Source organism: Sceloporus undulatus, chromosome 1 (genome assembly GCF_019175285.1).
Source record: "Sceloporus undulatus isolate JIND9_A2432 ecotype Alabama chromosome 1, SceUnd_v1.1, whole genome shotgun sequence".
NCBI classification, from domain to species: Eukaryota; Metazoa; Chordata; class Lepidosauria; order Squamata; family Phrynosomatidae; genus Sceloporus; species Sceloporus undulatus.
In genome coordinates, this window is record NC_056522.1 from 84,113,390 (window position 1) to 84,141,079 (window position 27,690).

A 27,690-nucleotide genomic window follows, 5' to 3' on the forward strand; every position below is an offset into this window, starting at 1 on the left:
TTCACATGAATTGACCAGGTGCTATCCAGAGCAAATTAGGGTCAACAAACAGTTATTCTGTGTACATATCTAAAGTGAGCACATCTAACTGCAGTAACAGTTGACAAGGAACATTTTCATACAAAATAAAAAGCCATTAAGATCTACCATGTGTGTATCACACATTAGAAAATTAATGGATGATGGTGGAGTAATCTTAGAAAACCTGTCACTAACAATCATTTAGTATTATTCCTTCTGCTGGTATACAGCAAAAGCATCAAGTATGTCTGAGTCTGTGGTATGTGACCCCTAAGGTTTTTCCTGAATCTGGTTTTTAGACTTGCACCTAGCACACTCAAGTTTAAAACTCATAACATCAGTCTTTAACAATGAACAATCTTTTACATAAATTAAGCTGTATGTTGTTTATCCTTTGACTATGCACTTACAAGAGAACATAGAAAACTATTTTAGTCTTATAAAAATTACAAATTTATCAGTGAAGTGATCCAGAACATTCTGAATGTCTGAGTGCAACTTCTCTCTAATTGTTCAGGAAACATATTCAAGGTTAGCTGAATTGGTGATACAGCAGAATACAATAAAACCCACAAAATAGCGATACTTTTATTGGCCAACCAAAATGCACAAAATACATCATGTATTTTGTGCATTGGTTGGCAAATAAAATTATTACTGTCATGTGCATTTTGTTGTATTTTCCTTCTAAATGTATCATTCTAAGATATCTTTTCCTTACTTTTGATCTCAGCCTGATACTGTTTTTACAAGAAAACACTCCCTCTTGTGGTAGAATCTTTCCACACACTGAACAATAAAGGTGTTTTTACCCCTTACCTACCTTATAAAATGATGTTGGGGGGCCTAAATACCCCAAAGGAACCAGATTGTTCTGATCTTAGAAGCTAAGCAGGGTCATCTGTGGTTCATAAGTGATGGGAGACCACCAATGAATACCAGGAGCTGTAGGCTATGTTTCGGAGGAAGGAACTGGTAAATCACTTCTGAGTATTTCTTGCCTAAGAAAACCCTATAAAATTCATGGGGTCACCATAAGTTGACAGGTGACTTGCAGCCAGGTGACTTGTTTTTCTTCCCTCTGTAAGAATAACCTGGAAAACAGCAGTTTTCAAGGAGTAGTCACAGTTTGGGATTTATTCTGTTGAAAATTGATGCATGTATTTTGTCTGCTGAAAACAGTTCTGAACAAAAAAAACCATGTTCTGAACAACAACAACAATAACAAAACCCCACATTCATTCTTCATGCAGACTATACCCCAAATTGCAAAGGTATCTTGTTCATCTAGGATTCACCTCACCAGCAGAACCCCTCTTTTGTCTGGGATTCATTTACCCTGTATGAATATTTTTTTCATCCTTATTGCAGAGTTGGTCTGACATGAACAGGAATACAGGACAAAGCAATATTTAAAAGTATCTGTGTTCTCCCTTATTAGACTGGTCATTTTTTTGTTGTTCTGAAAATATACAAATAATTGGATTTATAATCAATGCATCCATTACTGGAAGAAGAGAGCCAGTACTAGGGCAGGGAAGAAAGTCATAGGGACATTAAGTAGTCATTACCGTTGGCATATTTACTTGTAAAAGGCCCATAAGGAAAGTGAGTTTGTTTTAAATGTGTTTAGCATAACAGTTTTGAAGTAGCTTGGCATATACAGTTTGTCTTTTCTTGACACTGTCCATGATTTGTACTTTTTTAAAGCCTTGTGAACAGGGGAGAAAATTGAAGAGAATTCATGGAGTAGCCAATATTGGCACAGCCCTTAAGTTCTTAGAAGGACGGCGGGTAAGTTCAACTGTTCAACAGCTCATCTCCCTCTCCACACACAAAGTCACCCCTTCATATCCATGGATTCTTTAGCCATGGATTTTTAACCTCCATGGCTTGAAAACATTTCAAAAAATACAAATTCAAAAAAGTGGCACCATTTCACTATGCCACTAAATTGTATTTAATGGGACTTGAGCATCCTTGGATTTTGGTATTTACTGGAGGTCCTGGAACCAAACCAGGATGCCAAGGGCTCACTGTGTAACAAAGAAAACAGCACTTGCAGCCTGGAAATAACTTCCAGTTCTAATTGGGGGAAAAAGAGAAGTAAGTATTCATGAAAAAGGAACAAGAACAATGAGTTAAAGTGCAGAAGGCTGCCATATGCACAACACACAACATGTACCAGGGCACATGCACAAAATGAACAATTGTCATGTGGCTGGGACTTGGTGATATTCCTTTCTTCCAGAGTGTCTCATGTATGTTCAAGACAATGGCATTATGCATTCCTTGTATACAAACAACACCATTGTTTGTATGGATGTGTGTAAATACCAGTCTTGGTGTAGCACTAGTTATCCATCTGCCTATCTATCTCTTTAACTAAACACATGCTCCATAAGGATATTCAGGCCAAAATGTAAAATTATCTACCTACATCACTTCATGGGCTAGAAATGCTCATTCAGAGGCTATCTTCCAAAAATCCTGGTTCTAATAACATTTTCCCAGTATAATGGTTATTGTTTCTTTATGTATACCAGGAAAGAGCAATTTCAGCAGGTCTGGGGTATGATTTTGGACCTTTGGGCCCTGGTGGCGCAGTGGTTAAATGCCTGTACTACAGCCACACACTCAAAACCATAAGGTTGCGAGTTCAAGACCAGCAAAAGGGCTCAAGCTCGACTCAGGCTTGCATCCTTCCAAGGTTGCTAAAATGAGTACCCAGATTGTTGGGGGCAAATTAGCTTACAGCTGTAAACCGCTTAGGTGGTATGAAGTGGTATATAAATGAAGCTTGTTTGTTTGTTTGTACTTGGAACTGCAGAGATTGCCAAAAATGACACTTCCTCTCCCAAACCTAAACCAGAAATGACTAGAGGTCCATTTCCAGGTAGGGTAGGTCCTACTTAAATGGCAGATTTCCTTTCTTGGAAAGGAGGCTTCCAGAAAAGGCAATTTAACCTTTTTTGCCATAAAAAGGGGTGGTTGAGTGTCAGACAGCCAATGCAGACCACATGATACCCCAGAACCAAAGTATGAAAACCATGGCTGCAGACTGTATTAAATAGGTTTTCCCCCCCTACATTGTGTGGACATCTTCATGTGACTTCCTCAATTTCTAAGACCAGTTTCTAGAAAGACGATGGGCTGATATGTTGGCCTTTGCTATTTTACATCCTAAATCCAACTATTAATTGAGTCAATGTAATTTTTTTTAAGTGTTGATTTATCAAGTTATTTGGGGATACGTACTCTATTTAGATTAATAGTTGAATACAGTATAGGCAAATGGTCCAAACTTGCCATGGGGGATTTTCCAGTGCTGAAGATCACACTGGTTAACTCTGCCATCCCTGATCCATGCTACTTATTTATGGCTGAGATACTTATGTCCCGAATAAAGCTATGCCAATTTTTTTTAATATTCAAAGACATACAAGGTAAGTAGTGTGTGTCTGATGTTTCTGAGAAGTACTGTGAAACACTCATATCTTCTGTTTCTTCCCGCAGTTTTTCATACTTTTTTATACCATTGGTTTTTCATCTGCTATTACTTTGGCACCGTTTTAAAACTTATTGTGACTTCTTTCCCCTTCCATGTGTGATTCTTGCCAATCAGGGCTCACACAATGAATGTGAGGTAGTTATACATGCTAATATGTAGCTTTGTATTTAATCCAAACCCAGATTTATTATTATAAATGTGCACTCATACTGTCAGTTTGGAAATAATACAAAGCTGTATTTATCTGCTCACAGGAAGTGATGAGTGAAAGGTCTACATGCCCTAAATATTTGTTTGCATCACAGTTTATTAAACCAGAATTCCTGGTCTAATGTGATGTTGACTTGTGGCTGATGAAGGAGAAAACCAAAATGTATGTTTCTGGCATATGAAGTAAGAATAAAAATACCATAAAGAGTTCTTACAGAAACAGAAGGAATTGAAGAAGAAGTCGAAGTATTAAACATATCAATCTCAGAAACTTAAATATAAGAAATACAGGGGAAAAATGAATTCTTTGTAGGCAGACAATTTTAATGCTTTTCATGATGCCTACTTTTATAATATAGGTGAGGTTTCTTCTTGCATTATACATGTTAAGATTTTTTAGTCTTTACTAGAGGATTAAGAAAAATATAAATGGTTAGAAGCATCTATTTAACATCCCGCATATTTGATAATATGTATTTTTATTTGCCTCCTGTTCTCATGTGTTTGTGCTAATAATTATTCACATAAAACATTTTAAATAGTCATTTTAAAACTTATTTTTCATGCTAGTCCGTGTACAGAGGATCACCGGTTGGTACATTGTTTTTATTGAACATTCAGTCATACAGGTTGAGCCTCCCTTATCCAGAATTTTGAAATTCTGAAATATTCCAAAAACCAAAACTTTTTTCATTGGAAGCTGAGATAGTGACCGTTTGCTTTCTGATGGCTCAGTGTACACAAACGTTTTTCATGCACAACATTATTTAAATATTGTATAAAATACCTTTCAGCTGCGAGGTGTACATGAAACATAAATCATATTTGTGTTTATATTTGGGTCCTATCTCCAAGATAATTCATCATTCACATATATGTAAATACAGGTATTCCAAAATCGAAAAAGTAAAATAAAATAAAAATCCAAAATCCAAAACACTTCTGGTCCCAAGCATTTTGGATAAAGGAGATATAACCTGTATAACAGATTTCATTTAAATTAAATAGTGCTGTTTACTATACTACTAAAAACTGAATACTTTGGTTAGGGAGCAAAAGCTATGGTTTTTTATAATTAATTTAAGAAGCAGAAGAAAGGTTAATTATTGGGCTACACCTCCCAGATTCCCTATCCACCTAGCAATTGGTTCAACCATTCACTCCTTATCTGTTTTCTCTTTGTTTGCATTGTCTCTTTCTATCATTTGATTAAAGCGTCTGTCAGCCAAGAAGGCTGAAATGGGAAAGTATCCATCATCATCTTGTGCCTTCAGGGAGTTTGCTTAATTTATCAGCAGGGGAAGGACTGCAGTGATCAACAAGTATGGAAGGAGAGGGGTTTCTATGTTCATGTGTCCAGTGTAGTTGTATAAAAGTGTTTGCATTGTTTTCATAGTCAAGTGATTTTTCTTCTTTCTTATTTTGCTGCTTCAATGTTGATTTTATTGTATTTTACGGACACTAAATATAAAAATGCATGCATATCTTTATAATTTAATGATCTCATACCCTTTTATGGAATAATTATAAATATGATCTCTATTTAGAAATTACTTTTACAAATTTTAAGTCTTTAAAGCTTTATCTCTGTAGAGACCATTTGATTGTGACTTTTTATTGTATGTACTAATAAATAGTTGTATTGTATCCAACTTAAACAGATCAAGCTTGTCAACATCAATTCAACTGATATAGCTGATGGCAGACCTTCTATTGTACTTGGACTGGTATGGACTATAATACTATATTTTCAGGTAAGATTTTTCAGCCTCTTTCCTATAAAATAGTCATATCTGTGTTTCCAAAAAATAATTTCAGAAGGAAGATTTGCCATGGAAGACGCTATCACAATACTGTACTGTGATAGAACTGTTAGTGTATCGTGAAGACTAAGGTCAGAAACACACTGCAGAAATAATACAGTTTGAGACCACTTTAATTGCCCTGGCTCAGGGATAGGGGTTTCTGGGAATTGTAGTTTATTGTAGCACCAGAGCTCTTCTGGCAGAGAAGGCTAAATGTCTCACAGAACCACAGTTCCCAGAATTGCCTAGCATCAAACCAGGGCATTTAAAGCCATCTCAAACTGGATTATTTCTGCAGTGTTTTGGACCTAAGGAACAAATCAAACATATGTTTTGTCTTGCAAAACAGTTTCCTTACATATATCTCTCTCAATAACTAGACTCTCAAATTAGACCTATATTTAAAGCAGTCTAAACCTAGATTATTTCTGTATAGTGTTTTGGACCTTAGTCTTCATGATACACTAATAGGTCTGTCATTTCTGCAGTGTATTTTGAACCTAAGTGAGCTACTTTTGGGTATGATTTCATTTCTTGTCATTTTAAACAAAATGAGCTGCGTCCCAGAAGGACATGTGTTTAAAAGATCCTATGGATTGCATACTTCTCTGAATATTGGCATACAGTACCTGGTTGACAAAAATTGCATATTATAGAAGTTTATAGGTTAAAAAACACACATATCACAGAAAGGGACATACAAAATTTTGTATAAAAGGCTGTTAGAAAACATTGCATATGACAATTAATGTGAATGTTTTTAAAAATGTTTATGAAAAAAAGTTTTACAAACTAATATGGAAATTAGATGGAATGGACTTATAAATGAATTCATGTGAGAGTGACATGGAATGTAAATAGATTGATTTATAAAGCATGGTCTAGTCCCCCATTGCTGTTACTCTGACTTAGTTTGGAGCACCTCCCAGTTGTTTTTCTAAAGTAACATGTCCTTTGGTTCTTTAGTCTGGGACTTTAGATTCTTTATGAAAAGAAACTTTTCTCTTTCTGAGTATTATGAAAATAATGGAGTGGTTGTGCAACCTGGAGAGGGGCCCCAAGGGTTGCCCCCCCCCATGCACACATTGTTTTCAAGATTAGATGAGAGGAAGAGCATGTATAAAAATGCTCTGATGTGATTTCCTATACCTCATATTTCTTAAACAAATGCTGTATGTTTGAAAAACTCCGGCATGTCACAACATAAAAGAACTAAAAATAAAAATGCGAACTTTCCAAACATTACCACTTGCTCCAAGCTTAAACTCCCACCCCTACTTTGCATGTGGATTTTAATTCTGCTTTAATGTTGACTTCTCTGTGGTTTTAACTACATTGTACTTGTTTTAAAATGTAAACCATTTTGAGTCCCAATTTTGGTAAAAATGCGGGAGATAAAGTTTAATAATAACAAGTAGTAGAAGAAGGGAAAAAGAGTAGTGGTGGTGTTAACAACATAAATACAGTGTGCATTTAATCATAATGGGGGACAGGGGAGCAAAAATGGCCAGAGGGGCATACATGACTCATAAACCAGATGTTCCTCACTCCTGCATAAAATCCATATCTGTGAGAAGCAGCAGGAATTACTGGATTGTTATTTAAAAAGGCAATCAACCTTTGTTTTAGTATTGACTGAAACAAAGTGCTATAACTTGACAGATTTTCCTTATGTTTTCCAGTAGTTGGTAATGAAATGGGAAAGGCCATAATGCACTCTTCAATCTTTACCTGACTTAGGGCCTGAACAGACAGGCCAAAATAAAGCTGCTTTGGGTCAATTTGGAGTATGCTGTTTAAATGACACACACATCTTCAGAGGCTGGAAGCTGTGTGAAAGCTGTGCTCCAATCCTCTTAGGACGCATGCATCATTTAAACAGCATGCATCCAATGTGACCTGAAGCAGCTTTTTTTTTGGCCTGTCTATTCAGGCCCTCTGGCTGCTGCCACACTGCAGAAATTTAGCAGTGTGACACTATTTTAACCTCCATGGCTCAATGCTATGGAATTCTGGGATTTGTAGTTTGGTGTAGCACCAGAACACTTTGACTGGGAAGGCTAAATATCTCACAGAATTAAAAATCCTAAAATTCCATAGCATTGAGTCATGGCACTTAAAGTAGTGTCAAACTGCTTTGTTTCTGCAGTGTGGATACACTCTAAGAAAGCACAGTGAACACATTGTAATCTGACTGGATTGCCAACCAAATTGGTTTTTCAGCATTTCCTAAATTACCTGCTATTTGGAGATTCAAACATGCCATGCCACCACTTTCAGCCTATGTTCAGGAACCTATGGTTGGGGGGGAAAGGAAGACCAACATTGGCTGTGTAGAGCAGTCCAAGTATAATGGCCTCTCTGCTTTTATGAAACTGCTACAGGTGTAGGTCCAGTTCACACTGTCAACTCCTCTCAGCAATATTTCTAGGATGTTCCATGGCTCTTCAAAAGCCAGTGTCACTTGTATGCATGTGCCATTCTGTTAGCGAACACTGTGCACACATGTTTCTTAGACTCATGATTTTTGTGACATTGAAACTCACAAATTCACTACAGTCATAGAAACTTTTGCAGCTATATGCATCATTCACCTGTGGAAGTTCTAATTAGCGCAAATGAAAGAGAGAATAGTTAATTAATGTATATAGCCAATTTTGGGGAAAATGCATGCAGAGTTTAGATATATTCTCATTGGACTTAACAGTTGCAAGTGTACCCTGTTTTTCTGAGACAAACTGACTAGTTCCAGACCAGTGCTCTGTTAATGAGGCACTGAAACAGAAGAAAAAATAGTTAAATTGTTTATTTCCAACACACTTAACTGTTGTTTTTTATTTTACAGATTGAGGAACTTACAAGCAACCTTCCACAGCTGCAGTCACTTTCTAGTAGTACCTCATCTGTGGACAGTGTCGTCAGTTCTGAAACTGCCAGTCCACCATCCAAACGGAAGGTGGTAACCAAAGTTCAAGGAAATGCAAAGAAGGCTTTGCTAAAATGGGTGCAGTACACAGCAGCAAAGTAAGCAAGACATGTATTAAATAATGCAATTGCACCATGGAGATCAATAAAAGCTGAGGAAGGAATTGGCTTCTACTAGAATGGCAGGTAGCAAGAAGCAATACATTTGTCCAAAACAGATGGGCCAAAAGTGCTGTCTGCAGCCTGATCTGGGGGTGTGGTGTTCAGATGACGCATGCCCCCAGATCAGGCCAAAACTGCACCATGGCCTCGTAAGATAACCCAAACCGCCTGCAACAGGGATACAAAAAATGTGCTCCTTGCCAGCAGCCTGTGGCAGACCATAATGGCGGCCAGCCTTGGAACCGCAGCATCTGGTCACCGCAATCACATGCTGCTCAGGGCATGCTCACAGCTGGAGCAGCCAGAGGCTGATCCAAGCTGCCCATCTGCTTGAGGCCATTATCAAAAGAACTTGCAATTTTTCAACCACATTGAGATCACGAGCATACTTTCAACTATACCATAGGTGATTATTTGATTAATTGAATTTTTATTCAATCATTGATTACATATAGCAAAACATGTTAGTAAGCACTACAGTATTATTCCCACAGCAATTCAATGTTTGTAGCTTTACAGATATATTAATTCTATTGCTTTATAATTTCTGTTGCTTTATTTACCATTTTAGATAACAATAATAGAAATATAACACACAAAGTATGAAAAACATAAGTAGAATTAAATGATGAAACTGTTTCACTTATAATAATCTGTCAGTTCACCCTTTTTAGTTCTTTACTGGTGATTAGCTCTGTGATTTAAACCAGAAATTTTAATTTTTTTCTATTTAGTCCTAAGAGAAGGTAGAAGGTATATTGTATTTTTAAAAGGTTGTATGCTGCTTGATTGTGGTAACAAAAAGTGGGATATAAATTAAAGTTTTATTATTTATTATTATAAAACATTGGAGACCAAGGAAAACTAGCAAGGAAAAAAAAACCCTAGAAGATAGGGAAAGAAATGGATCAAGAGATAATTATATAATTATTGCTGTGTGACACATAATGTTTATAAAGAATATATGGAACCAAAACTAATTGTTTACCAATCTGTGTCTGTTTTCAGACCTGGCTTGTGTGTAATGCAACTGCCTAAAACTTTGGACTCTTACTATTTAATAAACAGTGTGCATTATTCAAAGGGTAATTGTCAGATATCTTTGTCCTGAGAGCCAGTGTGGGGTAATAGTCTGAGTGTTGTCCTAGGACTCTGAGAGACTAGCGTATAAATGCCAACACAGCCATGGAAACCCTGGGTGACCTTGGGCAAAAACACACTTTCTCACCCTTGAAGGTTATGACAAATCCTCTGGACAAATCTTGCCAAGAAAATCCCTTGACAGATTTGCCTTAGGGTTACCATAAGTAGAAGTGACTTGGAGACACACAATAAAAAAAAAACAGCTACAATAATGTTTGTCCTATTTGCGTAGATTCACTAATGCAGTGTGGCTTTCATTTTGTTTTCATGATCCTGCCAAGCTTCATCTTCTGCCCTAAGGAAGACATAGATAGGGAGCTCATACATAACAATATACGTATAGATGATTTATCTCCAAATAAATTTAGTCCTAGAGACATTGTAAAATCTAACTCCAACCCTGGTTGACAAAGTAGTATTAAAGGTTCAGGGTTAGCTGAACAGATTGTTACCAAATGCTTTCTTGTTTTTAAGGCAAGCTGGAATTGAAGTCAAGGATTTTGGACGAAGCTGGAGAAGTGGTGTTGCATTTCATTCAGTTATTCATGCTATCCGTCCAGAACTAGTGGATTTGGAGAGGGTGAAAACAAGATCTAACAGGGAAAATTTGGAAGAAGCTTTTACAATTGCAGAGTCTGAATTGGGAATCCCAAGGCTTCTTGATCCTGAAGGTAATATGACATTTTATGTAAGAAGTTTTTAAATATCAACCTAAACCTTTATTGGCTCATGGTTTTTGTGTCTTTTAAAATCTCTTTTTCTTTTTCTTTTTGAAAAACTTCTCTTTTTGCAGAAAGGGCAAGCTTTATCACAACACTTTATGCATACCTATTTTATATTAATTTAATGTCTTATAATTCTTTCAGATGTGGATGTGGATAAACCAGATGAAAAATCAGTGATGACCTATGTAGCACAGTTCCTGAAACACTATCCAGACCCCCATAATGCTGCAAATGATGCACAGGAGGCAGATGTATGTTCCTAATTATATTTTACACTGACACTAATTTTTACAGTAGATGTATTCTTCTCCCCTGTTTTGAAAACATTACAAGTTTTAAAGAACAACTTGTAAGAACTGTTTGACCTTGGCTGTCTTTTGGCAAAGGATGACTAAGTATAATTTAGAAAATTTCTGGATAAAAGCTTGTAATGGAGGTAGAGGTAATAGTGACCTTGAATTATGAGAGGAGAGCAAGAATAGCTTTACAAAACATGAAATCTTTAAAATTATCATTTAATAAATCATTTAATAAATGTTTTCCAGGGCTCTTCTAGCAGGTCTGATCTCCCATGAATATATTTGTACAGAGGGAGAGAAATTTTGTTGGATTTGACAATATTGATGAAAGTGAAATTTTTATACTACCTCACACTTGTTGCACGAGAATGTGCTTGAGCATTTACACATTTATAATGTTTACACAGCATTTCCACAAAATAATTGTGGCCAAACCAATGCACATATTTTAAAATTAAAGTAGCTAAAATATGCATAATTGGGGGAAAGACCTTGAAACATAGGGCCAAAGCAGATGGAAGTGGGCCAGCTGCTGCACTCCCAAATGGGCCACCAGCATGAGAGGATTTAATACGCTCCTTTTTGGGCCAGCTCTTGCCCCATAATGTAGCCCCGGAGTGGCTTTTGGCTGCTGTTCTCTTTCCTGATATTTTACACCAGCCATTTAACTTTGTAAACATAGTGCCATTTTCCCTATATACAGAAGAGAGTTATAACAACAGAGGCATGCCATGAAAGGATTAGTCCATCAGGTCCTGGATACATTCTGCTTCCTAGACACATGAAAAAAAATCATTTAAAATTTTTTTAGCTATATATGATTGCAGAACTGCAGGGAAGGTTGGTCTTTTTATTTTTATTTTTTTAAAGGTTTATCAAGAATAAATGTTAAAAGTACAAAACATAACAATACAAATAGTAAAACACACAAACTACTGCACATATAACATACCAAAAACATTACATATCGACAAGAGTGATTTCCTGGATTTCATTCTGATCTTCTTCCAACCTAAAGATATTTCTGAAGGCCAGCCTTTTTAAAGAGGATGACATAAGTCAGTCTGTATCAATCACTGTCATTACAGAATACACATATTTAGTTATCTTGAAGTTATTTCATTTTGGTACTGTAACTATACCATACGAATCACACCTTCAGTTTTTTTTAATGATAATCCAGACTGTTCTTATTTAGAACACTGCATTTCTGTGATTTCCCTGTTGTCCTCACTTCAGGTGCTGTTTTATAGTGCATTCAGATGCAAGCAAAATATGCTATTGTATCATCTGACTGGAGACAATGAAGTTTGTTTGAAGTTTGTTAAATAATTAGTGGTGATATTTAATCCTACCCAGAATGTAAATAACACACCAGAATAGACCAAAGAATCATTCTACTACAGTGTGAATATAATAAAGGTTTCCACTTTGACAAGGTTATCATGTCATATTCCATTGTAGGGGCTGGAGCTCATTTCTGTTACTAAGCCAGAGTTGTCATAGATAACTCCATAGTCATGTGGCGAGCATGACTACCCAGAACACTGTTACCTTCCCACCAAAGTAGTACCTATTTATCTACTTCCACTTTTATATGATTTCAAACTGCTAGGTTGACAAAAGCCAGGATTAGTGAAGGGAGCTCACTCCATCATGCAGCACTTGGGTCTTAAACTGCTGACTACTACAGTAGGGACTGCCAATAGAATTCAGGTGTTCATGTAAGGAAAAAGAAATGAATGGACCAAGTAAACAGATAAACTAAGAACACTGCTCATCCCAGGGGACTGTATGTACCTTCATGAAATCAGTGACAGATATGACTGGAAAAATCAGGAAAATGGTAATTCTTTAAGGGTAACCAGGAAAACATTTATTGTTTATAGCAATTATATATTGCAGACAAAATGAAGGATACTCCAGAATTTCCTACAAGGGTAGTGTTTGATGTTTGCCAGACAAACACACAAAGTGTTAGGGATACAATAAACCTATTCACCTGGTCATTCTCCACATGGATCTTAAGTATATTACAAATATTACTAAATGATTCTGATTGTATACTTTGGAATGCATCTTTTATAATATCTCATTCCACTGACTGTTTTATGCTGTTTTAATTTCCTGTTTTCATACTATTTTGCATGAGCACTATTTTTGTATCATTTTCATTGGCTAGCAGAACATTAGTTTCTTCAGACAAGGTCTAATAAATAGATAACAATAAAAGATGTATAAAAGTGAGCTTTTAAAAATTCTGCAGTTGTTCTGCTAGTGGGTAAGAGTAATTTTAAAACATAAGAATAAAATATACCTCTTCCTTCTACCCTAAATCTTATTGGGAGCAGGAGGAGGAAGGGTGAAACTGCTGTCATCCCACTATCCTAGTAGAAATACGCGAGGATCTAGCTGCTGAGAGGCATCTCAAATCTTGACTTTCGGAGAAAGCACCATTTGTTTTCAGTCCTTGTCCCTCCCTAAAATTTTGTGTCCACTTCCATGGGTGGGCAGCTGTTGGACAGAGCAGGGGGAATGGTACCTTTTCCACCATTTAGGGGGACATGTTCTCCTACTCGGTCTTTAGTCTGCCACTGTCTGTCTGGGTCTCATAGATAACGTCACAGTTAAGATGATTTTTGAGGTAACTAAAAACTCTTATTGAAGAGAACCCAGGACCCTGCCTTTCATCTGTCAAGTTTCTAAGGTTCTGAGTGAATTCAGTAGGAAACAGGATTAGACCTGCACAATTTAATGTTGGGTTTGTTTGTTTTTGTTCAATTTGCACGTGCATTCTTTAATAAAGGGGGGCATTTTCTGGTATGAGTTGAGTCTCCCTTATCTCGAAATCCAAGATATTCCAAAATTGACCATATGAGTGGCTAAGATAGTGACACCTTTTCTGTCTGTTGGTTCAGCGTACACAAACCTTGTTTCATGCACAAAAATATTAAAGATAGTGTATATAAAATTACCTTCAGACTATGTGTATAAGGTGCAAATGAAACATAAATGAATTTCCTGTTTAAACATGGCTCCAAACTCCAAGATATCTCATAATGTATATGCAAATACTCCAGAATTAAAAAAACCTCTGAAATCCAAAACACTTCTGATCCCAAACATTTCAGATAAGGGAAACTCAACCTGTAATAGTCTTGCAAAGGAAGAATAATGCAGTGGGATTAGGGATGGGAAAAGTGAAGCCTCTCTTATCCTCAAACTCCTTTGTATCTACATTTCTCAATACACTTCTCATTCTTTGCTGTTCTTTATTTTTTAATTTCATTATTTGCTCCTCTTGTCCCTCCTGCTATCCATTTTTCTTCATACTGCTAGGAGCCACGTCAAGCAGTTTCTTCTTTTGCTCTTTCTAAACCTAAATACAAGGTAAGGGTAACAAACATGGTGGATTTGCATTTTCTTATTAGTTGATATTATTGCATATTAACCATCTCATCTAGTCCCCTCCCCACGTAAATAGTAGTCCTCCTTCACTGTAAATAGTATATTTTACTTATATTCTACATATGAGGATATGATAGGAGATGTTAAAATATTGACACCTTTCACTTCTACTAAATCATTCATTTTAACACAGATTATAATAATACAGCACTCTTTAACAACATCCCCATGAAACTAAGCATTGCTTACAGAACATGGAGATTATGCATTACCAGTAAGGTCCTGATTTACAACTCATTACACTTTTTTTGGTAACAAGGTCATAATTACATTACTTTTTAAGATAAATGTAACTATTGAGAGCAGTGTTACTATGAATGTAATTTTCCATGTTAGCTTTTCAATTGCTTTATTTTGGGTGAGTTTTAAAGTCATTCTGAGAAGAAGTTACAATCATATTTTAAGGGTTTTTTTTTTTTTGCCATTTTCCCATAGATTTTTCAGAATGGTAATGAAAAATAATGAGCAGTTAAAAGTAATGAATAATGAGCAATGTGATGAATTAATTAAAATTTTAACATTTGCAGAAATTACTTTTTAAACAACAAGTTACATTTAAACATGAGATACTCTGATTGTTGATCATGTTAGTGGGGTAATGAGCCCATTCCAGGTTTTAGGCTGCACTTTAAACACTTTAAAAGTGCTATCCCAAATGGTGAGCCACGTACCCAAAAAAGTTCACCATCTTGGATCTTTAAAGCCTTTAAATCTTCAAGTTCATACTGAGTCCCAGAATGATTTCACCACCCCACTGATTTGGAAGTAACTCCACTACATCCAGTGGGGCATTTTATCTGCCATGGCAATATTCTGTGTAAGCCTGGAATTTCTAGTTTGATGAGGCCTTAGAACTCTGTACCTGAGAATTCTCAATAATAATAATAATAATAATAATAATAATAAATTTTATTTATATCCCGCCTTTCCAATATTTTGATCAAGGCGGCTTACAATACAGATATAAGCATATCGATAAAAAGTTAAAAATAGCATTAAAAAAGAACAACAATCAAGTAGATATACAAGGGCAGGTCAGGTACATAATCCAGGGTCGTTGATAGAGGGGCAAAGACTAAAGTGATTATGGTGGGAAGGCTTGCAGAAATAAATATGTTAATACCTCTCTTTAAACTACAAATCCCAGGATTCCACAAGTTAGACAATTAAAATTATATGAAATGAGAATTAAACATAACAGTTAAAATTATAACCATGTAGTGTGAAAGGATCCTTAGTCTAGCAACAGAGGAGACGTACATACAGCCATAGGTGCCAGATGCAAGATTCCAGACCAGAGTCCAGATTACACTTGCAGAAACCCTTTTCTGCACCCTATTCCCCTTTGTTCAATCAAAATGTTATTTTTATTAAGCTTGTTTTTTATTACACTTTCAAACTTTGAAGCCAATGTTTTACTCAGTTAAGTTTTCAATTGCGTCACAACATGGCAAAACTGTCAACAGACAACAATGAACAAATAACAAAACAGAAAACTAGAAGAACATATCACAAAATGATTAAGTATGCAAAGAGATCTTGTGGATTTTTGAGACTAAATGAAAGAAGAAAGCCAGCAGCACAAGCTTTTGTACACTTGAGCCTACTTCTTCAAATGAGAGGAAGTAGGCTCACGTCTATGAAAGCTCATGCTACCAGCTTCTTTCTTTCAGTTATAAATGCACATGCTATTGGTCAAAGGTGCTACATACTATGCCTTTGCATACTGACTTTCCAGACTAACACAACTATGTCTTGGAATTCTATCAACAAGATAAAGAAGCTGCTTGAAATTCAGTTTTTTACTGAGTTCACTAATTCAATTTTTTTTGTAAGTTTATGTAAAATGGAACATTAGAGATTTATTTAGGTCTAACTGGTTATTAGCTGCAACAAGAGTAGATCGGTTAATGATGAGTCAGTGTGGTGGAGTGGTTTCAGCATTGGACTAGGACTTCTGGAAACCAGGGTTTGATTCCCAGCTTGGCCATGGAATCTCACTAGGTGACCTTGGGCAAGTCACACTATCTCAGCCTCAGAGGATGGCAATAGTATACCCCTCTGAAGAAACCTGCCAAGAAAAAAACCCAAAATAGGTACGTGTTAGGGTCTCCATAAGCCAGAAATGACTTGAAAGCACACAGCAACAATAATAACAGAGTAACCACATGAATCAGTGGAGCTTACATTAGTGATGACTTACCAATTTTCCATTGTCTCAGTGGCTCTACTCTAGTTGGGACTAGTTGTTGTAGCTAGATGCATATTTACTTTGTGTCATATCTACTCTAACAGGTAGTGGATAAATGAGTTTACATACAATTAAATATCTTCATAATACTACTTTGGGCATAATGCAAATACACACATATGTTACATATGAATTCTACTGGAGAGCTATAGAACTTCCACTAAATAGTCTTTAATTGTTGTACAGATCTCCTTCTAAAATTGTGAATTTTTTATTCTATCCTACGTTATGTTACTATCAATGCCAAGTCAGCCATAGATATTGGAGCCAGGTGGCTCTTATGTCAGTGGAGCAATAAATACACTCTGGGTTTTAGCCTGGATTTAAAGACACTATCCCAGGTGCTGAATCTGTTAGGGGAATAGGGTCCAGCACCATTGGAATCCCTTTTAAAAGTCATGGTAAGACTCAGAGCAGATTCATTGAACCAGTTATTCTGGAGGCACCAGCCATCATTAGTCATGGGTGAGGTTGCCCCTTTCCCCCTTCCACATGCAAGTTGCACTCATCAGTGTGGCAAATCTGCAGGTTTATGAGTCTATTTTGTTTTGTTTTGTGGGTTTCTCAGGCTATGTGGCCATGTTCTAGAAGAGTTTATTCCTGACGTTTGACCAGCAATTGTGGCTGGCATCTTCAGAGATCATCTATTTTGTTTTGTTCTCAACAGCTAACAGTAATTTTGTTATGGGGTTTGTATCAGTGGATCAGCACCCATCAAATGGATTAAAAAAAACCTCCCATACCTCTCACAACACATTACAGATGCTTGTACAATGGCATCATTGAAGAAGTCTAACAAAGGATTTGTGTTGATATTCTGAAGCAAGTGTAACCAGATCGCTCCGATCTACTTTCCTGCAACAGCATCCCATATGATCTGTTTAGCCTTTAAAACAAAGCCTTATATTACAGCAGCTGATGGGAAGGATAGGATCAGACTTTACAATCAAAATGAACTGTCTAAGGGGTGGGCAACTGTTGGACAGTAGTGGGTCACATTTGCCCTTTAGGAGATCTTGGAGGGCAATACAACACGCCACACATCTCTTCATACACATGGGAGTCTCAAACTGTCCCCCATGCGTCCTCTAAGTATTAAGGCAATAAGTTTTGACATACTTTTTTTTTTGTGGGAGAGGACATATGAGGCCTAGGAGAAGGTCTTTTTATCATCAGGAAGTACCTCCTTAGAAGGCCTCTGAAATGACACCCCACCTCCAAAATCTGTTGTTCTCTATTCTCCAGCGGATGTTGGGGCATTCTGAGACAACATGTGTTTTCTAATTATTGGGTGACCCTAGTGCCCAGAAAAATGGCCCCTGATCTACATGTGGCCCAGATGGCACCCTTTGCCTGCCTCTAATTGAAAGTTTGCTTTCTTATCCTATATAAAGTCCTAATAAGCCAGGTCTCATGGGTAGTAGAGAAAACGAAAGGAATGTGAGTCAAATGTGCACTTTTAAAAAAACAGAAATGTTCTTGCTTATATTTTCTTATACCACTACCATGTTACATCTTAAACAATATGTGGTTTTTATTGGAGGTATTTTTATACCTGTCACAGAAGGAAGACAGACTAATGCTAAGAGACCTGAAAATTTGGGTAGAACAATTTGAACGAGACCTGACGAGGGCGCAAATGATAGAGACAAGCTTGCAAGAAAAATACCAGGTAACATCACATTTTGTCTACAAAGTGATCTGCCCAGGTACAGGGCCTGGGATATGCCAAAGTTTTTAAGTATTGAGTCTGGCCGTGTAACATGGGCCCAGTACAAACTGGCCCTTTGTGGCATCATGGCGACATGCTAGGGTTGCCTCGGGGCACACGCCCGGTAACCCTAGCATGTCACCCTGACGCCACAGCTGCGCGGCATCGTCCAGATGGCACTCACAGCTATGATGTCTCTGCTGTGCAGTGTCCAGATAGAGCCGCGCAGCAGCGATGTCCTTGCGCCACCACCAGCTGTTTACGGTGGTGCAAAAAGGAGCCACTTTTTAGCGGTCCTTTTTCTTGCATAACAGCACTGCGCAATTTGCTTGCTACGGCGCTGCTATGCGGCAAGGAAAGGCAGCCCCAACCTGCCCTTTGGGCAAATCTGTACAGGGCCATTGCTTCTTCTAGGTGACTTTCTAGAGGTAGCAAGAATGAAAGGGTCTGTCTGGATTGTACATGTGTAATATATCCAGTGTTTGTTAACATAATTCAATTTTTCTTGTCTTTCTTCCTGTAGATGAGTATTGGATCCTCACCACATCTTATATCTGTGTTTCTTTTCTGACTGGGAAGGAATAAATATTAGTTAAACTAGTAGTCTTTCAATTTTTCTCTCCTTCATCACCTTATACTTATTCATGCATTTTTTTTGGCAGTCATTTAAGTATTACAGAGTACAGTATGAAGTAAAGAAGAAACAGATTGAACTTGCAATCCAGTCTTTAAGGAAGGATGGCAAATTGTCACTTGATCAGGCCTTGGTCAAGCAGGCATGGGACAGAGTTACTTCCCGGGTAAGTTTACTAAAAACAAAACAAAACAAACAAACAAACAAACAAAAACAAAGTCATATGAGATTTTAGGACAGAAAAAAAGGCTTTAACAATCAGTTCATAACTTTTATTTTCCTTCTGGTTTTTAGTATTGGGTGACATTAAACCAAACATTTTGTAAGTTTTAATTTTCACCTAGTAATGTGCATGTACAACCGGCAGTTACTTTTGGCCACCTTTTGGGCACATTTTGGCTAAGCAGATGGTTCAAAAACCTACAATGAATGTTTCCTGCTTCCTATTAGAGTCTAAGGTCCATAACACACTGCAGAAAAAAAACCCGTTTGAGACTGCTTTACCTCCCTTGACTCAGTGCTAGTGAATTCTGGGAACTGTAGTTTTGTGAGACATTTATCTGTCTCTGTCAGAGAGCTCTAGTGCCACAATAAACTATAATTGAGCCAGGGCAGTTAAAACAGTCTCAAACTGGATTATTTCTGCAGTATGTTTTGGACCTAAAACACTAATCAAAGCTTTATTAGATCTTCCAGAATAATGAAAGAAAGCATTAAAATCTGACTTAATGCTACAGGGACTTGTGCAAGCCATGAGCTAGACTATACTGTACTTGCAAAGAAATTATGAAATTTCTATGTATATCTGAGAAAATTTGGAGAACCTCACTCTCCTGACAGATGTAATGTTTCCCTACACTGAGATAGTGTTTTTTTTTTACTTTATCTGTTCTTCACGAGTTCCTATTGCTGTAGTCATAACTGAAGGTGGACCTAAGTCAATGCTGTTATCAGCCAAATTGATTGGGGTGGTGAGGTTCACAAAGCAGTTTTGGAACAAATATTTTTTTTTATTATAGCATACCTCACCTAGCATGGCTAGTGACCCTGATTGGTGGGAGATAAAGGGTGCTGTAGTCCAAAAAGAATTTTTCAAAGTTCAGAGAAAGTGTAGTTGAGCTTCTATGGGATTTTGTTCAATCTGGACTGAAGGCTTCCCAGGCCTTGGACTAATAAATCCAGAAATTTCACCTCTTATTCATTTGAAAAACTGAGTTTTTTTCCTGAATTGTATCAGTGATATGATTCCTATTAGTCTTACTTATTCCTAATTTCTTTTTTAAAATTATTTTTAAAAGGCAAAATTTGGACTTCAAATTATGGGATTTGAAATGGGGTATGAATATTCTTGAGATTATTCAAAGACCTAGGACCAATCCTCTACCCATAGAACTAGACTTTGGAAAAGTTACCATTGTCAGAATTCTAGTTGTCATACTGGCTGATGGCTCCTGGGAATTATTCCATGCCAAGAAGCTTTCCCCAGATTTTCCTAAACCTTCCTCCTGCTTCCCCATAAGTAACTATTAGGAATTTCCCCAAAACATTTTCTATGTCAGAAAACAAGGTCACATTCCTGTCAACCATTCATTATTGTTCCCAATTATTATAAAAATATAGACCATGGAAAAGGGTAGGGAGAAATGTAAATGGGTGTAATTGTGACATTGTGCTTTGAGATACTTGGTGATGGCAAAACAACAGAAAGACTGAAATGGGAATAGCCTGGAAATATTAATGGAGCAGGATGAGGCATATCATATATATTGGAGACTTATTACTCTGTTCTGCTTTACATATATTTTACTGAAGTTTTAGTACTGTACATTGCAAACATAAAACAGACCTTTAATTCTCTTATTTCTCTTATTTGTGCAGCTGCCTGTTTATCCAAATCATCATAAATAATTTGTAATATTAAAGGTTCAGTTTGTGCTGATCAAATATTTAATGCTATTCCTACACATGATATCAGTACTCTTACTCTTTGATGTTTTCCAGATATTTGAATGGCACCTGCATCTTGATAAATCTCTTCCTGCTCCTCTGGGTACAATTGGTGCCTGGCTTTATCGGGCAGAGACTTTTCTGAGAGAAGAAATCATCATCCAGCAAGCTCATGAGGAAACAGCAAATATGATACACAGAAAACTAGAGCAGCATAAGGTTTGTATATAATGTAATTTTTCAAAAGAGGAATATTCACTTCTCCAGTATAGCATAGTGTGATGTAAGTTTCTTTTAAAGATGTAAATAAAGGTTGAAATGTGTTACTGTAAGTTAGAGTAAAAGGAAGAGGTTTCTCTTGTTATTATCTGACGCAAAACACCTTTGACTTATGAAGTCTTTCAAGAGAACCTGTTCTTGTGCTGCTCTTGCAGACTCAGTGTGGTGGTTTGTTTGATTGACTCTGTCCACCTGTAATGTGGTCTTCTTCTTTCCATACAACCTTTTCAAACTTGCCTCCCATTCAGGAGTCCCACAAATTCTAATATTTCAGTGTCTATTTGTTTTTCAAATCCTCTACCTTGTTTGTAAGATATTCATTGATTTGCTCTAAATCCCGTATGCAAGTTTCATGGGAATGACCTTGTTCAAGAGCTGCGTTAGCTGTATCTTTTATATCTCCAATATCTGCTGTTAACGTGGTGAGCTTTAAGTTTACTGTTTCAAGGGCAAGTGCCCAGTCTCTTTGTAAGTCTTGCACTAAATTCTCACAAAGCCTTTACAGGATATCCAAAAACAATGGGTCCGGTGTCAGGGGACGTTCACCTCTGCCTCCCTTCCTGCCTTTATGTGAGCCTCGGATACTGCTGAGTATCCTCTGTTTGAATATTTGGCTCCTTAGGATACGATCAGAAACCCAAAATTGCCTAGTCTGCTAATCTTTTAGTTCCTTGCATTAGATTGGTGTGTTTAATCCTGAACGTTGGTTGAAATTCACTCCAGTTATTTGTTAAGAGTTGAGATCTTGTCCCGCTCACATTTTATGCATCTGCAATGCTTGATGGCTGTCCACACGCCTGACAGTGCTTTACAGTAGCTGGAAGGACTAGTTGAGAGTGGCTAGTTGAGAGTTTTAGCTGTGTCCTATGTTGTGTTGTATTGTATTGTTGTATGTTGAAATCCCTTTTGTACATTAGAAATATTTTTATATTACTGGGTATATTTGAGTAGTGAACCAGCTGTCAGTGTAAGTGGCAGCTGTAGGACTGGTTAGTGGATAGATTCTTTCTGTAAGACTGGGTAGTTTCTCTCTATGAAATGCTGAAAATAAGGAAAGTAGGAGGAAGAGAATGGGGCTCAGTGACTGACATGTACACCTTCTAATCACAGGGCATATTTTACTAAAGGTTGGGAGCACTTTGGTAACTGTTGGTTCCAGCTTCCAGCTTCATCTAGTCTGTCCTTACACTGTTCTGTAGTAAGCAAGTAGCAAATCTGGAGTGGACTTTCTTGGTTTCTGGGGTATCTTCAAAGTCTGTTGATTCATAATTTCAAAATACAGTCCTTTCTGAATCCATCATTTCCCCCCCCAGTTAAGGAAAAAACAACAACCTCAAAACATTTATATTAGTGTCACTCATTTCTTTCTGTGTGAATATTAGAATTAGTCCCCTATTTGTCAGTCAATGCTATGTTTCCTTTTTCTTGTGCAGAACTTACTCTGGGTCTGGCAGTTTGAACCAAAACACTTTCCCCCCCTCCCAGACAGCAACGGGAGGAGTTTATTGTCTCCCCATAAACTCCTCTTCCGTGTAAACTACTGTACCTACCCCTTTGAAACTTAGGTGGTTTGTTATTTCACACCCCTTCAGTGCTGACCACCATTTTAAAAACAGTGGTACAGTGGGCCCTTGGTATCCATGAAGGATTCGTTCCAGACCTCCCCCCCCCACACACACACACACGGATACCAAAATCAGTGGATATTCAAGTCCCCAAATGGAGGAAGGAGGGAGGGATGGAGAGAAATATAAAGGATGCATGTATTCATTTGGAGAAAAGACTTGATTCAAGACAGTACAAGGTGTTGATTATCACCTTTAAAGCCGTACATGACTTGGGCCCAACCTATCTAAGGGATCGCCTGCTTCCATATAATTCATCCCGTACACTCAGGTCCTCTGGGAGGAATTTATTACAGCCCTTAAAGACCAGGTTGACGGCGACCTCCCAGAGGACATTCTCTGCAGCCGCTCCCAACTTATGGAATGGCCTGCCGGAAGAGATTTGTCAAATTACCAATCTAGAGAGCTTTAAAAAGGCTATTAAGACGGATCTCTTCCGGCAAGCCTTCCCGGAATAAAATGCTCGGCCACAAATAAGATTTCCCATCCAGTGAACTCTGCCCATGATGATTTTTATTTAGCTTAGTCGGTTTTAATATGTAGTTTTTAATCTGACATTGTTTAATCTTGTTTTAAGGGGGGGCATTATGTATATATGGATGTATTTTAACCTGTTGTACGCCGCTTTGATTGCCTGGCAAAAAGCGGGATAGAAATAAAATTATTATTATTATTATTATTATTATTATTATTATTATTATTATTATTATTATTATTCTGCCAGAAAAAGCAACTATAACAATATATATTGCCCAAATTTGCCAAGAAATAAAACAAGTTAGTGGCTTTTTCTTCCCATTCCTTCAAAAATTCAGATTTAAAGGTGCACAGGTTAAAAACTATTGCATCTATTGCCTGAAATTTGGGAGGCATAATCCCCTCCTAAATATTCCTGTGCTTGCAAATTTCATCCAGTTCTGACAAAAAGAAAATGTTATAGCATTTTATAAAGATTCCATTGACAGGCAAAGGGAGAGATGAATCTTCAAACTTGTAAAATCTTGCCTTAATTTTTGGGAGTCAAGTCAAATTATACAACCTCCACATTGATCAAATGTGGTTTTCTGGCATTTCAAATCAGAGCCTGAAATGAATCACATGGTCAGTGCATGTCCCTGCCAAACAGTATGCCAGTTTAGGACTATATCTAAGGAACAAATCAAATGAAATCAGCATTACTTATTGTGTCTTGCAGTCTGTTATGCTTGTAACAGTGTAAGTTTGCAAAGATTTATTTAACCCTTATTAAATGTTTGTGGTTATCATTTAGCTTTATTTGTTGTATCCCAACCTTGTTGTAACTCAGCTGCTCTAGGTAGAAATAGTATTGGAATTTAAATCTTACCTTAGTTAGACTTCTGTATGTAGCAGATTTTGAATTGCTCTCCATATCAACAAGATAATCATATAAGAATACAATATTAATTTTTCATCTTTAATTGTATCCAAAAATGGAATAGCAGTTAACAAAAGAAAATGGGTATTCTAAAAACACTATTGTAATATTATCTGCTATACATATGTTAATATATATTTGTGCATGAATAAAAAGTAAACAAGAAAATTTTGAACATTAGTCACAAAAGAAAACGAGTTTTCTTCACCTGTTTGCACAAGTCAAGCTATGCTAACTGATTGTGTTAATTAAGGACTATGCAACAGATCTAAATCCTCCCTCTGACAATCTTCCACAAATATAATATGCTGTTGCAGATTCTTCTTGAATGATGATTAACTAGCATTAATTTTGAAGTAATTACCACTAAGTCATGCAAAATACTGTGACTTAGATACTAGAGAAAAGAACTCTTATTATTAGGCTGACTCTGGGTTGCATCTTATAAACATTAGGCTAGAGAAACTGCAATTGTTTTTGTACAGAGCACAAAATGTAATAACTGGTTGTTCCCACTCTCTGTGTCAGAATTCATTATGTTTTGAACACACAGTGATCTGAATGTGTACATTTCAAAGGTATGTGTGTCAGCGGTAGGTAGGTAGGTAGATAGATAGATGATAGATAAGAATAGATAGTCAGATATAAAAAACAGATGGATGGCTAGCTAGCTCATGCAACATGTTTTGAGAATATATTAGGCAGTGCCCATATTGCCTGTTTTTAAAATGTGGCAGAGTTGTTAGTCAGAGCTTTAGCACAGTATCTCACTAGGCACTTTCATTTTCTGGAAGCTCATACTGCTGTATATGCTTTACCTCGCATAAAAAACGTGACAGCATGATCAAATACTTGCACTGAGTCATCAGTGCTGCTTTTAAAAAACTACTTATTAAAATTGCCTGTTGTGAACCTTTTTGCCTCTTCAATCTCTACTTCAAAACCCTCCCTCCAAATTAGGATGTGCTTAAAAATGTAGATGGCTACAGAAAAGCATTCCAAGAAATCCACAGAGCTCAATCTGTCAATGGAGTCCCTGTTCCAACAGAGCAGTTAGATGATATGGCAGAGAGGTAAGTCTGATTTCATTCTTAAATGCTGCAATGATGAAAGAACTATTTATTTTATGGATTCACCCTTCCCCCCCAAGTTTAAAATCAGTATCTGTCGGTATCTACCAGTGGGCTTCAAATAACTATGGAAACAGCAACTGTTCCATGATGTATGTACCTTATAGTAACAAAAAAACTGAAATTATTGAAAAGGCATGAAATTAAATAAGCTATGGATCTGGGAGATTTCAATAAAGACTGGGTGTCTTGTTGCCATTCACCACTAAGGAGAATGTTATGTAACAACACCTTTGGGAATGCTTATGTTTATGGGAGAAATGAGAAAGGGCTCTTTTGATAATGAAGAGTTTATAATATAAATCTACATAGATTTACTACAAGCCTGCATTAAATACGATTTAATTCTGTATAAATATGTTTACTCCTGAACAGTAAGTCAGATCTTTCCTCACTTTATAAACAGAGTTATCAGTAAGCTATTAATGAGCAAGCTACAGAATAAGGCTCATGAAAAATTGAATGTGCCTTTAGGCTTTGCATTTGCAACAGTAAAACATAATTTTATTCTCATTTAATGTTTCATTGTTTAACTGAAATGTGATTTGTGCCTAGGTTCAGTTTTGTTGTCTCTACATCTGAACTCCATCTGCTGAAAATGGAATTCTTAGAGTTGAAGTACCGTTTGCTATCTCTTTTGGTCCTTGCGGAATCAAAATTAAAATCATGGATTATCAAATATGGAAGAAGAGACTCTGTTGAACTACTTCTTCAAAACTATATGGTGAGTTTATCCTAGTTTATTTTTGAATGGAGTGAATGATTCTTTTCCTATACGTTAACAACCTTTTGTAACAATAATGAAAAAGATAAGAAAAGGTAATCACCCCAGTTTTAAGTTATCTTTAGCACAGAAAAGAATCTGAAGGAACAAGGTGGGGGGTGAAGACTCCTACATCATGATGATTAAAGGTACATGCAATCAGATTGCTCATATTCCTTTAATCTAGGCAAGACGTGCTGAACTGAGGAACATATTGCAAAATGCCAAGCATATTAACATAAGCTGTCTTTTAACTTGAACCCTACTCTCCAAAGGATGAACCAGCAGAGTAGTGCCTCATGCTCAGCTTTCTAAATATTTGCTTTACCATATTCTGTAGTTCTGCTTACATTTAATGCAGAAATTAGGGCAGTGAGTATTGTTCTGTGGTTGAATGCAGAAGGTCCTGGGTTCAATCCCTGGTATAACCTGTGTTAAATCCCACAGAGCTGCAGTAATTCAGTACCAGTGATACTCAGCCAGGTGAACCAAATAGCAATCTGACAACTCTATTAAGTTAGGGCCATCTCATGATTTGTCTGCCTGAAGCCAAGGACCGATAGTCCCTAATCTTTTATCAACAGAATCCTGGCAGTCAAACCTTATGTTTGCTGCCAAGGAGACAGGTCCTTTATCCTACCTTAACCCAGCAGGCAACTGTAGGGGTGCAGCTCAGTTCTCTAAGATATGGGAATAGCCAGGGTGCTCAGGATGAACGTCCTGTAAACAAAGCTCCTAGCAAATAAAGCAGGATGTGAGAAAACAATCAACTGAAGTAATCAATGTAAGCAGGTCCGTGAAAAATATAGTTATTTTCAGTTTCCCTTGTAAAGAAGTCTAGAACTGATGCAGTGGCTGAAGTGATTAAGACACTGAGTCTGTATTGCAAGATTGGACAAGTTGGCATTTCAAGGCCCTGGTGCCACATGATGTGGTGAGCTCCCATCACTAACCCCAGCTTCTGCCAACCTAGCATTTTGAAAGCATGCAAATGCAAATAGATAAATAGGTACCACTCAGGTGGGAAGGTAAACAGTGTTCTGTGCAGTTATGCTGGCCACATGATCACAGAGTGGTCTCTGACAATGCTGGCTCTTCAGCTTAGTAATGGAGATGAGCACTGTCCCCTATAGTTGGACACAACTTGACAACCTTGTCAATGGAGAATACCTTTACCTTTTAGTACTTTCTTGATTGCCCCCAGCAATATCCAGCATTATAAAATGACACTCTATCTTCTAAACAGGAAAAATACAGTCACTGGTGATTAGCATTATTAGTGGAAGACCTATTTACCTGTTGCCTCCAGTGCCTCACCAACATATAATAAGTTCTTCAGATGAATAATAACATAGGCATTTTTGAAATAAAATAAACTGTCATAAACTGTCATAATCATGCATAAAGATATTAAATGTTACTAACTGACATAGTTTTTACAATCTTTATCAATAATTTGCATTTTATGTGAAATATTAAGTAAAAAAGGTATATGAGCTGTGGACTTCAATTTAATTTCAGAATACAAATAGCATACACAATATGATTGATGCATTTATCATAGGTTAAAATATATGTAAAACAAAATGACCAAGAAAGCTTTTTTGGACTCATTATTAAGCTAGTAGAGACTCATTTCACATTTTAAAAAGTAACTCTTACAAACCTGTGGTGAATATGCACTA

The 27,690-nt window shown here is 36.9% G+C and overlaps 1 protein-coding gene across 1 annotated transcript in view; it reads left to right on the top strand.

Annotated features, from left to right (window-relative positions):
• SYNE1 (spectrin repeat containing nuclear envelope protein 1) overlaps positions 1-27,690 on the top strand; it is a 429,497-nt gene that overhangs the window by 82,389 nt on the left and 319,418 nt on the right. The window contains 12 exon segments of the mRNA XM_042446890.1: positions 1,732-1,815; positions 4,313-4,333; positions 5,404-5,496; positions 8,393-8,571; positions 10,252-10,448; positions 10,644-10,753; positions 14,141-14,191; positions 18,085-18,192; positions 18,894-19,031; positions 20,867-21,031; positions 25,073-25,185; positions 25,798-25,966. Coding sequence (XP_042302824.1) covers positions 1,732-1,815; positions 4,313-4,333; positions 5,404-5,496; positions 8,393-8,571; positions 10,252-10,448; positions 10,644-10,753; positions 14,141-14,191; positions 18,085-18,192; positions 18,894-19,031; positions 20,867-21,031; positions 25,073-25,185; positions 25,798-25,966 — 1,428 coding nt within the window.